At 22.0% G+C, this 14573-nt stretch overlaps 3 protein-coding genes across 5 annotated transcripts in view; 1 reads left to right on the plus strand and 2 right to left on the minus strand.

Annotated features, from left to right (window-relative positions):
• LOC102675152 (cationic amino acid transporter 2) overlaps window positions 1-5899 on the minus strand; it is a 36052-nt gene extending 30153 nt beyond the window's left edge. The window contains exon 1 of the mRNA XM_031515084.1: window positions 5185-5899. The gene's annotated coding sequence lies outside the window, so the exon portion shown is untranslated. The remainder of the gene's footprint in view (window positions 1-5184) is intronic.
• Window positions 5900-9835: 3936 nt separating this feature from the next.
• On the plus strand, window positions 9836-10938 carry LOC102675296 (RPII140-upstream gene protein). Its single transcript, XM_031515073.1, has 4 exons — window positions 9836-10032; window positions 10124-10375; window positions 10475-10723; window positions 10809-10938. The coding sequence occupies exons 1-4, from the start codon at window positions 9884-9886 to the stop codon at window positions 10912-10914; spliced, it is 756 nt and encodes a 251-aa protein (XP_031370933.1). The 5' UTR covers window positions 9836-9883; the 3' UTR covers window positions 10915-10938.
• A 255-nt stretch (window positions 10939-11193) lies between these two features.
• Window positions 11194-14573, minus strand: part of LOC102671293 (twinfilin) — a 5464-nt gene continuing 2084 nt past the window's right edge. For 2 of the 3 annotated variants that reach the window (XM_006607339.2, XM_006607338.2), the window contains exon 6: window positions 11194-11688. In XM_006607339.2, coding sequence (XP_006607402.1) covers window positions 11518-11688 — 171 coding nt within the window. In that variant the 3' untranslated portion in view covers window positions 11194-11517. Of the gene's footprint in view, window positions 11689-13786; window positions 14500-14573 lie in introns of those variants that run through there. The other variant, XM_006607340.2, reaches the window with a different exon arrangement.

Below are 14573 nucleotides of genomic sequence, written 5' to 3' on the forward strand. Positions count from 1 at the left end.
TGCCCTGGTTTGGAACATGTTACGCGACGTTTTAATGGATTTATTCTTGAATACAAGAAAATTCAATTTTTCATTCAACTTCCGGTAAACTAGAGAAGAATTTTTGCAAGGAAATTGCTTCTTAATAATTCGGAAATAGCATAAATTCCTATTAAAAATATCTATGAGATAGATATCTAAACGATTGAAAATAATCAACTATATAATCTGATAATATAAATCTGTTCTATAATTCATTATAAAGACATTCGTTAATTAATTGTAAGAAAAATAATAAATATTATAATTTTGCTAATAATTTAAAAAATTGATTGATAATTTTTATCAAAAATTTTTCTACAAGAAATTGAAAAAATTATAATCGTTAATTCCTGAAACACTTTGAATTAATTATTAAGAATAAAAATCAAGTTATTAATTTAGATTCTTTGAAATATATTATCATTTTGAACATTTCTTTTTTAATTTTATTTATCACATTTAAATACCAAGATTTTAATTCAAATTAAATTTAAATTCATTGCTGACTGCTGCTAAAACTTAATTCATTATTAAAACCTAATTTTTATGCATATCTAACATATATGAAACTAAATTTAATCTAAACATATCTCGAGCACAGTTCAAATCTAATTTAAACTTAATTCAAATCTATTTCAAATCTTTAATTTTCAAAAAAACAATACATTGGGATTCGCTTAGAATAATTTGCAAGTTAGCAAGAAAATAATCAAAAATTGTATCAAGAAATGAAAAAAGTATCAGCTGATCTAGAAAATGGAAAGCACGTTTTTGCTTCATTGAGATAATGGTTATGCAATGTAGTGATGCAAAAGGAAAAATCCAATTGAAAGACAATTTCAAGAAGGTTATCCTTCCTACAATTTCGCAATCATCTGAACAATTGAAAAAAAAAAGAGAGTGAAACAATCAGGGAAAAAAAAAACGATTAAGCATTCTTCAACTTCTTATTATTTTAAAAATTCTATTTTTAACAAGTTACCAAATATATTACAACAAAAATAACAGCGAAAAAACGGTTTATTATACGCTTTTTTTCTCTTATAGAAGGTGCTTCCTTTTCGAAATGAATTGCAAAGATGAAAATTGTTCCAAAGTACCCCAGATCTTATCAAATGCAAAACCACCCCTATATTCCTGTTAATTGGCTCGACTTCACAAGTTCCTATGATTATTCCCGCCGCTTCTTCGTTTCTTGTAATCCGTATCTGCCTTGTTTTCTTGAGAACTGAAGCTCTTCTCTCTTGTTAATTAATTATATTCACTATAATTATTATTTTACATTCTATGGATCGTTTGTCTACTAAAAGGATAATCGTTAATTCTCTGCTATATCCAGAGAATTAATAGTAACAAACTATAAATTATATTACGATAAATTTAAAACAATATAATATTTGAAAAATGATTAATTGCATTCATTAATATTACAAAACGATATTTATTGAAAATACAAATGAAAATAATATTGTATTTAACACAAAAAATAGAAAAATAATAATATTTTTATTTTTGAATATACATTGGATTAAAGAACATATTTATTTATAAATCGAAAATAACTCCAAATAAGTTTTCAACATTTAATTTAAGAAGATTATTTAATTTAAAAATTGAAGATTAAAATAATAAATTTTAAGATTAAATGTTTAAAATATTGCAATATAATAAGTGATAATGATCAAAATCGAAAAAAGTTTTGAAACATAAAAATTAAAATAATTAAAATAAATATTTTCTAATTACAGATTAAATGCAAAAATATATTAAGATTAATCTGGTAAAACATTATATATAAATGAGAAAGCAATTGAATAAGCGAAATTAAGAGATACGAGATTAGTTATTAGTCACTTGAATAAAATCACATCGAAATGGAATAAAACTTTTTCGTAAAACTCATTAAAATCTTTTAACGAGATTGTAGTGTATCTACGTGACTCTTTCAAATCGAACTTGTTACACGATTACGTAATTCGCGTGAATAAATTGTCCTTATAACGAGAAGAATGTGGAATAACTATATAAATAAATCCATATTGACTATAAATTCAAAAAATATTTGAATATATATATATAGCATAAAATGCACAAGGTATGTGTTGTTTGTCATTATATTGAATAAATAGTATAGGATACATCGATCGACATATTGCATAGGACACAAACGGCGCATTGTTCTTTTAAACTATAGCATAACAATGAGATTACAAAAATTATTACACAAAATAAGAGAAATATATTTGGAATATTTGTATATGCATATTTCGAATATTGCTTTGAAAAATACATATGTTTCTTTTATTATTAATTTTATTTTTTATTATCGGTACAAATATCTTTTTTTATTATTGATTAATTTCATATTTCCAGTGTGTAACAACTCGATTGATAAAAGAGAGCATCTTGTATAATCAATGGCAGCGTTTGAAAGCATGGAAAGAGAAAAAAATAGCGAAACATTCTTAGCAAAGAAACACGAATACCAATAAACATACATTGCGTGTCACATACTATTGGATAAAAATATGAGAGTGGAACTTATGGATAGTATGAACATTAAAAATCAATTTATAAAATAGTAACAAAGCTATTTGAAATCATTTGCGATAAAATATATATTTTAATCATACCAATCAATTTTACATCTAAATAATTTAATGTATTTTATTTTTAAGTTATGTTTTTTACATATAAAATTGATTAAAGTATTTAAAAATAAAAAAATGAACTAAATATAATATAATAAAATAATATAATATTGATTATTGAATATTGATAATTGACATCATGTTTTTTGTAAATATTATATATAATACAAGAAATAAAAATATAATTATATATATATATATAAAACGATATTTTTTATATTAAAAAATATAATATAATTTTGAATCTGGGAATAATTTAATCGTATTCATTTTCTTATAAATCCACTTTGTTACTCTTAAGAACTTTTAAAAATCATTCATCAGAAAATTATTTATTATTTATTTATTATTATATAATTATATATTTATTATTGTTTTATTTTTTTCATATGATATATTATATATTTGAAAAATTTTCGAATACATGTAAATATAATGATATAACAGAAATATTGTTTAATCAAACAATTTTCACATTTTTTTCTTTATTTTTTTTTTAATTTACTGTTTTAATTTATTCTTAATAAATCTTATTTAGCTTTTACAAATTCGTATAAAAAAATGAATATTCGTGAAAGATTTCCAATATGACATTATATCTTTTCAACTTAATATTTTTATTTATTCTCATATTTTCATGTTTTTCCTGCATTGCTTTCTATCTTTTTTTCTTCTAGAAATGGAAAAAAGAAAAACTTTAAAAATTTGAAATTTCATACGCATCTAAAATAAGTACACTTTAAATATTCAGAAGTTAAAGTGTATCTAATTTATCTTTGATCTTATATTCCATATTATTTAAAAATCTTAATCCATATCAGCAAAACATTGAAGAATTTCAAATCACAAAAGATCAATAAATTAAACATCACAAAAATTATAATATATATATCTTACTTCTAATAATTTAAAAGAAATAAAACTCTTTAAAAAATTTGTATTAAAAGTATCTACCATATTTAAATCTTCAAAATCTTTTGACTACTATCTCTAACCTAACCTAACCTCAAATAAGTCATCATGAAAATTTCTATTGATAACCAAGCATTATTTTTATATCCATGGAATGTTAAAAAGAAAAATTTTAAACTTAAAAACAGGCCAGTTAATCATGTTGAAAAGGAGAAAATATAAAAAAAAAGCTATTTACAGAAGCTATGTACAGAAAATTATTTTTATCATAAATATATAAATGTTTATGATGAATGGATTAATTATTTGATTAATCGGCCATAAAAGTATGATAATCTGGACAGAGCCATTTAATGTCACTGCAAAATATTATTGAAAACGAAAAAAACTTTTGCTGATATGAATACCAGGAAAATAAAAAAGAAAAAAATGCATCAATACAGTTATTTTGTTAGAATTAATATCAACTGAAATAATTATAACATTAATTCATATTGAAAATGTTAATAGTCTTTTTAAAAGAAAGAATAAAATAATAGAATAAAATGGAAATCTTTTTAATTAAATAAAAATAAGATTAAAAGATTTATTTTGACATTATAGAGACAAAAAAGAAATTATTAAATCTCAAATATTTTAATAATCTAACTATTTTAATAATCAGTATTAAATATCTCCTAATATTTTTATAAAAATAATTTCATCATTCAAATTATTTAAGAATTTATCAATAATAAATGTTCAAAATAAAAAAAATAATTATAATTATAATATTAATATAATATAATATAATTATAATATAAATATAATATTAATTTCAATCATTTTTCATTTCAATCAATTTTCAGTATCAAATGCAAATATCTAATAAATAAATTATGATGACATTATTTTTACTTTCTTTTCAAAAAAAAATAAAAAATTTGTTTATTTTTAGGAAAAAAAAATGTGTGAATCTGATTTTTCAAATTCCTCCCTTTATCTATACTCTCTTTTCTTGAAAAAACTCTCAGTCTATTGCAATGCTTTATTTTCTCGATGTTAAATAAAAAAAAAAAAGGGATCTCATCAACTGACCAAATGAACTTCGAAACGAACTTCTCTTGAATTATTCTTTTACTCTTTTTTATGAATCATGCAATCTGTGCAAACTATCTTACTTTATTTCGAGAACAATATATACTTTTTATTCTTTTGAAAGATAAGAAAGGTAAAGAAACATAAGCAAGAGAAATAGCTCTTTTCCAACTATTTATTGTTCTAAAATTAAATATTACCAAAAAAATCATACATGTGATAAATTGTCTTTTTTCTTAAAGTATGACGTCTATTGTTAATGTATCTTTAACAATTGATTGAATATTTTATATTTTTGTAAAAAATTAATAACGAACATTGAATAGAAATCCAAATATTCGATTTATCACGTTTTTTTCTCAATTAATTTACGTTAAATTATTCTAAATTAGTCTAATTAGGTAAAGATTTATAGAGCCTGAACATGTTTTTTTTCAAATAAATCTATTCCAAACTTAAGACCTAATTTCAATTAACGCAAAATATAATATAAAAAGTCGAGTGAAAATGATGCTTATCTTACCTCGTTTATCCCGTCACGATCACTCTGCTTTTCGTCGACACAAGGAATCACAGTTCACGGTGGAGTGATGCGAAAGTACACTAATCCAGAATGGTCATCGGAGCTGACTGGGTGATCCCGTGTAACTTGCAGTTTTGTTTTTCACGTAACAAGGGAACGCGAATAAACGATTGTAACGATGGAATAACAAGGTACACTTTTTTTACTTCTACGCATACATATATACTCGATACGTCAGTCTACAATTCACATGACATGACTCGTTCTTCTGTTCGTTCACTAGATCCGCTGGCTTTTCTTTTTCTTCACCATTCAATCGAACATGCTCTAATCTAAACAAGTTTGGATCAGGTGATCCTCGATTATAAGAAAATGATATGTTTTTTTTTTTTATAGTTCTTGCGAATCGCTCAAGAAGATATCCTCCCTTTTTTATAGAATGTTCCTACTCTTTCACTTTCTTTCTCTTTGATTTTTTTAAAATATCCGATAAACAGTATTGACTTATTGGCTTAGCTACAAAGTGAGAAAAAACGCAATTGCTTTCTAAACTAACGAAAATTCCGGCACACACAACTCTCTCTCGCTCTCGCGCTCGCGCTCACACGGCTCCCGGTGCTGCTGGCCAGAGTCACATTTTAGTGCGATACACACGGGTGGCGATGCTCCGTGGGGCTCGGCTTGATTCCCTCTCTGTTCGCCTTAGCTACTCTCTGTCCCACCCCTATACTCCTGATCCCACTATCTATCTCCCCACCCTTGAGTAACCCCTCGATGAAATACCCTGATCAGGGTGGTGGTGGTGAAGGTGATGTTGATAGTGATGGGTATGAGTTACATTAGTTTCTCTGGATTCATTGATCTATTGATAAGAATATTGATTCTAATGATCTTGATTTCGATCTGCTCCACTGATTTTAATTTTAATTTTTAATTTTGCTATTTTATTGTTTATTTAACTATTGAATTAATACAACAATTTCCATTTATTATATTAATTTAACTGATTTGGCTGATTCAATTTCATGAATTTTTGAATCTTATTTCATTCAAAATTTTTTAATTTGAATTTAATTTAAATTAAATTGAATTTATCATTATTATAATTAAATACTTAATAAAACAATACTTTAATATTTTAATAGATTTAAGTTTTTCAAATTGAAATTATATATAATTGTTTCGTAGCGTTTTTTATTTAATTCCATTAGTAGTACCCTATAAAAACACCCTGTCAAATGCTACATCACTGATGCTTTACCATGTTTCTCCTTCTTAGACCAATAAAGTCTGGTGGTGTACTATATGCGGGAGTGCCCTGTATCCAAAAATATTCTATAAATCTTTTCCAGAAATAAATAGCAATCTGTGAAGATTAGAAATTATTCTTTTATCTTTTTAAGAAAATCAAAAATAAAGTTTATTCCATTATTCGTTCATAATAATATCTTTTAATTATCACTATTATTTATTATATAAAATTATTTATTATTAAATTTTCAATTACTTCATAACATAATACATAATTAATTCATAACATAACAAAACATAAAAATATTTTGCAATTTATAAATCATTTTATAAATAATTAATTAATAAACCTATTTTAATAGAGAATCTTTGAAAGAAATAATTCCAAAAAAGTTTACAAAATTACTAAAATTAAAAAAAAATATTTTTATCATTTTAAAAAAATATATAATTAAGAATTAGCAAACAAATTAATATTTGTAATTTTCATTTTTTGAAAAAAAAATTTTAATTTAATTTTAAACATTAATACATATTATAAAAATATATTATAAAAATATATTATAAAAATCAATTATTCTGAACTATTTCATTAAAAATAATTTATACAAAGTACAAGTAATATAATGATAACACAAAATTCAAAATACAACATGTTTTCGCTATATCCAAAAGAGGACAATTTATTCTTGTTGAATAAGTCTATCCTGTTATATCGTGGCTTCGAAAATATCTAATTTCATATAATATATATAATATAGAATACATACGTATAATCTAGATATAATTATTAATATTTAATATTAACATTAACATATTTAAATTTATAAATTTATATATCTTTATTTAAGTGTATGTGTGTGTGTGTGTGTGTGTATAATTTTTTGATTTGATTTATTTTGATCGATAACTTCGTAAGATTAATTAAAATTAATCGATACCATAAGAACTTTATAAAAGGATATCATGATTTTTTGGTAAAATTAGATATTTTTAAAATGAAACTGAAAACAAAAATATGAAACCATTTTGTAGCTTAAACAAATTCTATATTATCTAATTATACTTCGAAATATGTAATTTAAATGAATAAATAAAAAAAATTTTGATCACATTTTGAAATCAAATATTTCCTAGAGATTTTGGATATCTTTGTTTAGTTGTTTCGAATGAAAATAATGAATGAAAATATAAAAAGATTTTAAACTAATTTTTTCAAGATTCAGATTAAAATTTCTACGTCGTATTAATGTATTAATGAAATAATTAGAATTAAAATAACTATAACATAAAAATTACATTTTATTATTTTATTACGTTTTAAAATTTTTTTTTCAAATGAAATTACATCAAAAGTTAAAATTGCATATAGTTGAGCTTAATTTTTATTAAATATATTCTTGTAAGTTTTTATAAAAAATTCTATTAAAAAAATTCTTCTAAAAATCCATAGAAAACAGAATATGAAAGGAAAATGAAACATTACTTATCGATAGTTTTTAATGTGATAAATAAATTTATTTATTAAATTATTAAATTATTAGATTCCGAAATCGAATATTCTGAAAACTATACAAAATAAAACCAATTCATCTTTTATCTTTTAGCGTAACATTTTCAACAGTGTTGTAAAAAATAATAAATAAAATAAATAAAATAAAAAAATCATCTATTTTTAAAAAATTTTTTTATAAAATTAAAAGAAAAAGAATATTATTCATAACTAATAAATTCATATTAAAAATTAAAAAAAAAATTAAATTTTTTTAAGAATTTTTAAATATTTAAGAATATAAATTATTTAAATTCATTTTACTTCTAATAATAAATTTTTAATAAAAAATCAAAAAATATATTTAAAAATAAAAAAATTTTAATAATTGATTCTTATAGATTCATTTGAAAAATTTTTTTTTATTTTATAATAAAATTATCCAAATTAACATATATATCATGATACAATGATAGTGAATTAAAATAGAGTGCGAGCAATCGAATAAAATAATTTTAAAGAAATAAATAATACTTATTAATTAGAAGATTTAGGTTATAATAAAAGTAAATTTGCACAATTGCAAGTCGAGCAAAAAAATTCTTATGAACATGATTATTACTTATAAGTCATTTATACGAATTTACATTCGTAGTAATTATAATCTCAAATGATATAAAAATAAAAAAGAAGTCGAAAAAATCTTATTAAACTATTCATAACTACGTCCCTGATTCTATCCCTAATACCCCTACGATTGTCCCTACCTTCATCCATTCTCCCCACTACACAGCTAAAGGATTCTCCTATTGACGTTCCACCTCCTCCATGGCTTCCCTTCCACTCCTTGCGATCCTTTCCAACACCCCCACGCATACTATCCCTTTTGCGTACTGTAAACCATGTTCTGACGTAATATTGTTACGTCAAAACGATATCGTACGCCGGCGCATGTAAGTAAATCTACCAATGCATTTGTCGTATCATCTATTTTAAACACAAAATGTTTAAAAATGATTTTAAAAATTTTGTAATAAAAGCTTTATTGCTAATCAATATGAATAAAAGAATTCTTATTTGCATAATGACATTTAAAAATGTACTTTTTTTGCGAACAATATCGATTTTACTGTTAAATCTGAAATTCAACATTCAATATTTTGCGAATTATAAAAAGGCGCGAAAAATGTTACTCATGTGACGTGAATTTCATTGACTTGGAGGCGCCACTATCATCCATTTAAAAAAAGGTTATTCTATTATTTTCATGATATAAAAATAATTAAATTAATGATCGTACTTGGTATAAACATTATATATTTGTATTCATTTTTTTTAAATATATTTTCTATTATATTTATTCATAATGATATTTTATTTAATTATTATCTAATTATTATCTGAATTTATTTAATTATTATGGTAAAAAATTGCAATCTTTTTATTTTTTATTTAATAATTGTTAAAAAGAAGAACTAATTATTATACAATAATTTATGAAAATATGAAATTTTAAATAATAGATATATAATAATAAACTTTTTTTAAATTTGATACGAAATATGATAAGAAAAAATAAATATTGAAAAATATTTTTTAAAAACTAAAAAAATATTATTTATATAAAACAATGATTTAAAAAAATTTGAATACATTACTAATATCGATTTTTAAAAATGATGCGATGTCGTATACATCTCTGATCATTGTTTTTCAAATTCTTAGAAATCGAATTTCTAAGTTCTTTATATTCTCAGTGTAAAATAATCATAATCATAATCACTGTTACATATTATTTAAATGCATAATTTAATTTATAAAAATATTAATTTTATGAAGAATAAAATGAAAATATAGATATAATAATATATTTTAATAATATATTTATTAATTACATTTTTAATATTACAATTCATAAACAACATATAACAAAAATAGCAGTGAATATATATAAATATGTTACGTGCAATAATAAACAGAAGATTGATTTGCTCTGCGTTTTTTCCATTTAATTCTTCATCCAATAATGATTCTAATGAAAAATTAACAGAATTATTTAAAAAAAGAGCATTTATAGACAAATATAAAGGTTATTTTTTTGACGAGTAAGAATAATCATTTAATTCATATTTATTATTTCTTACTACTCTTATTTATTTTTTTTAATCAAATTACTATATTGTTTATTCTAAACAGAAAAGGATATCCAACCAAAGAATTACAATCTGTCTATAATGCAACATCTTTAGGTTTTATAACAGGATTCTTATTAGGTGGAATAAATAAAACAAAAAATATATCAGAAATTCATAAAAAAGAAAATCAAGCTACCTTATATAAACATAAATTTTATGCCTATCGAGATATACAAAATAAAATAAATTCTGCTTTAATAAAAGGGGGTATTTCATTTGGCATAAAACTTGGATTCTTTTGTTTCTTATTCTCGTAAGAATTATATTAATTTTTTTTTCTACCTAAAATTTTTTCTTTTTATTGTAATATTATAGATTTATAAATATAAATTAATATAATGTTTTTCATTAGGAGTGTATCAGCATTTTTATTTGTATATAGAGAAAGATTTGATGTGTTAAATACTATGTTTAGTGGTGCTGTAGCAGGTTTTATATATAAAATGAATATGGGTTTGAAAGGAGCATTTGCAGGAATACTATTAGGAACAATTTTGGGTGCTATATATGGTTGTATCACATCATTCATTTTATTTATAACTCAAACTGATATGAATAATCTTTATGAAGCAGGATCAAAACTGATGAATGCAAGACGAGAGTAAGTCTGCAATATAATAAATTTTAAATTAAAAAATTCTATTTGTTCCAAATATTAACAAATAAAATTAATTTCTATATTTTAGTAAAATAAAAGAAAATGCAAGGAATATAATACAGGAAGAAGAATTAAAACTAAAAGAACTGCATGAATATAATCAGAAAATACATATACTTGAAAAAGAACAATAAAAAGAGTCATTATTTCAAAAATAGAAATTTAGTAACAAATTAATATATTAATATATACATAAAATCTACTGATTACATCATAAATTATTATTTAATAATTCTTTATAATTCTAGACAATGATAAATAAACTCAAATTAGAATGATAAGAATAATTCTTTTTCATGAAAAAAAGAACAAACTTTTTAATTGCATTTCATATTGATAATATAAATTTATCTATTTTATCTAACTTGTAAAAAATATATAAAAATATCCTATAATATAATCAGTTATAATCATAAATAATTTTTGATTTATATTCTAATAATACTCTCAATTAAATGATAAGTGAATGAAATATTGAGTTACAGAATAGGCCTGATTAAATAAAATAAATAAAATCTATTTGTTTTCTTTTAAAATTAAAAAAATTATATATAAATTTTTTAAATTATGAAACAAATAATACTATTTAATGAAAGAAAAAAGCAAGATAAAACACAACACATTCATTTTTTAATATATAAGAACACAATTTGTGTTTGCATATATCTCTATATGTGTGATGCATATATGTTTTTAGTATAACTCAACAAATTTGAAATAATTTGAATATAATTTTTTTAAATTTCTTGTTCCGAAGTTCCTAAATCTTGAACCTTGGTTAAACGTTTTGCGCCTCTGTTTGGTGGACCCTTAGGTTTCGCGAATTTTGGCTGATGTAAATTGATTTTTGGATGTAATTCCTCTTGTAAAAATCCTTCAGTTAGGTCTCTTCCATCATCTATTTCAAGCTATATAATCAAAATATTTTAAAATAATTATTATAACGTATTAAAAAGTAAAAACATAATTCATTTTTTAATAAAAAAAATTATAAAAAAAAATAATGAAAAATAATAGTAGAAATAGAACTTTATAGGCCTATTCTGTAAGCTGAATGCCTTACATATATCATAAAATCTTAATTATAATTACATACCCATCCAATGACTGATTCACTGTGCACTCCTTAGAAACCTATTAAATTCTGTGCAAATAAATCATGATATATAAAAAAATATTGTTACCTTGTTAAAAATTAAAACACAACAAACTGTAAGATTAGATTGCATAATGCTTTATTATTTAGCGTGTTTAATATTGGCAAGATATACAATTTATTTCATCATAATGAATCTACAATTAAGCTAACAGTTGAAAATAAAATTATACTAAGAACTTACAGAATAGGCCTGGTACAATATTATAAATTGAAATATTCCCAGGCAATAATATGCATTATTTCTTAATATAGAACACGTGATTTATTAATAATTTTTTGAGCACTTTGCAAAAAATTTTTCTTCTTTTTTTTCTTGTAAAACATAGAAATTATGCCAAATTCTGTATTTTTTTCTTCAACATGTAATAATAAAAAAATATTGAGAATAAATTTAAATTGAAAAAATTTTTACATAACTATAAAAAACAATAATAAATTATAGATATATTGATTTCGAGAACTTACTATTTCTAAAAAATTTTAATTTTTATATTAATATAAATATATATATCATTAATATAATATCAAATAAAAAAAAATTTAGTTTCTGAATTAGTTCTGAAATATCAAAAATTTGATGTATTTTTGTATCATTATTCTCATTAAAATTAGGCCAAAATTTTTTGATAAGTTATACATTTGTATTTTGGACGAAAATTTTTATAAAATTTATAAAAAGCTACAAGAGTTAAAAAAATACAGATCACAAAAAATAGAATGCCTCTTGAATATTTTGTCTGTTTGCTATTAGTTTATAGTCCCATTTGCTATACATATATATTAAATTAAAGGAATGTTTTATAGAAAGATCTAAAAATATCTAAAAATATTTAAAAATATTTTAAAAGATAATAATAACTAATGTAAATCATATATACACATAATATTCATTAATTGATTTAAATTATTAATTTGAAAGTTACAAATGATATATATTTTTTTATTTTAAATATATTTTATTACACCTTACATCTTTTATTTAAAATAAAAAATTAAAAATAATTTCAAGGTGTATATAAGATGTTTTAAAATATTTATCTATATAAACATTATCATTTTTTGTGATTGTACAACCAATGGGACATACCAAGATCAGTCTTTATACATATATTTGTGAAATCTAATGTTTTGTATCATTTACAGTAGAACATGATATAATATATAATATGTGTATGTGTGTGTGTGTGTGTATATATAATTATATATATATAATTTAATATGTATATAAAGTAATTAGTATTATCACTAGCTTGTGTTCAAAAATGATAATCATGTGCAAAGAAAATATATCCACAAGTTAATGCGGTAATTTGCACATTTATCATCTACTATACTCTCTCTCATACTATATCTTCTTATTTATATTTCACAGAGAAGTTAGGTGAGTGGCATCGGCTAACTAGAGCACATGGAATTTTCCCTAACTCTCTAATAATCACATAGTTATGCAAGTTTTACCACAGATATTTGTTTTAAACATTCTACCTCTATTATCACTAATTCTCATATGAGTTTGAATGAATTTGAAAGTCAAGCCTTCGAGTTTCACTTAATAAAATTAATAATATATGAAAAATGACTTACTTAAAAATATAATATATCACTTTTTATTAGACTAGGAACTAATTTATACAGTCAACTCACTGGGTTTATTTTTCATATTTGTAATAGATATTAAAAATAGTATAAAAATTATATAAACTATAAAACAAGTAAATTAAAGGAACTATATAAAGAAAAAAATAACTTTTCGAGACTTTTCATTAAATATTGGAATATAATTATAATAAAATATTGGGAAAAAATGTAAAAATATAATAGAAGGCTTTACTTTCAATGTCAAGCAATTAAATCCTCACTTTATGATTTTTTTTCTTATGGTATTTTTTGTATGAATGAACAATTATCTATTATCCATTAACATTATTACAGTATTGGATCAACAAGAATTGCATTTCATGGAATCATATGCATTGCAAATTTTTCACAGTTATCAAAAAGATATTTTGTTAAAATTTTAACATGACAATTTTGTTCTTTAAAATTTAGAAAAATACATTGTTTGGTCTACTCTGAATTGCTACATAAATATATGTATCACTTTGACCAATTATTACTAAATATTAATAAATATATCACTAATTAATAAAAGATTTATCTTTATAAAAATGCACACATAAAACTTCAGAGTAATTATACTATATAACTATGTTGTGCTAATATTGAAGTTATTAGAAATCAATTACATCATTTTACATAACATATTCAATTAATTAATATCATATTATCACAAATTCAGAATTTATAAAGGAAAGTATTCAATATTTAAAACATGAAATATTTTATAAACATTTAAGAAACATTAAAAAATGGCAAGCAAAGAATGTAGAATCGGTTAACTCAAGATACAAGATCTCTTCTGTTTTGACTTTTTCTCTGGTATAGATTGAGGAGAAGCATAGAGCGTTGATGGAGTTGCAGAAGTTATTGCAGCTGTTTCTTTTATGATTGGAGGGTCTTCCAACATGTCTGCCAATTCCTCACCACTATTTACTTCCAACTAGGATTCATTAAATTATTACAAAAAAAAAAAAAAAAAAAAAAAAAAAAAAAAAAAAAAAAAAAAAAAAAATT

Source organism: Apis dorsata, unplaced genomic scaffold (genome assembly GCF_000469605.1).
Source record: "Apis dorsata unplaced genomic scaffold, Apis dorsata 1.3 scaffold_4, whole genome shotgun sequence".
Taxonomy (NCBI): domain Eukaryota; kingdom Metazoa; phylum Arthropoda; class Insecta; order Hymenoptera; family Apidae; genus Apis; species Apis dorsata.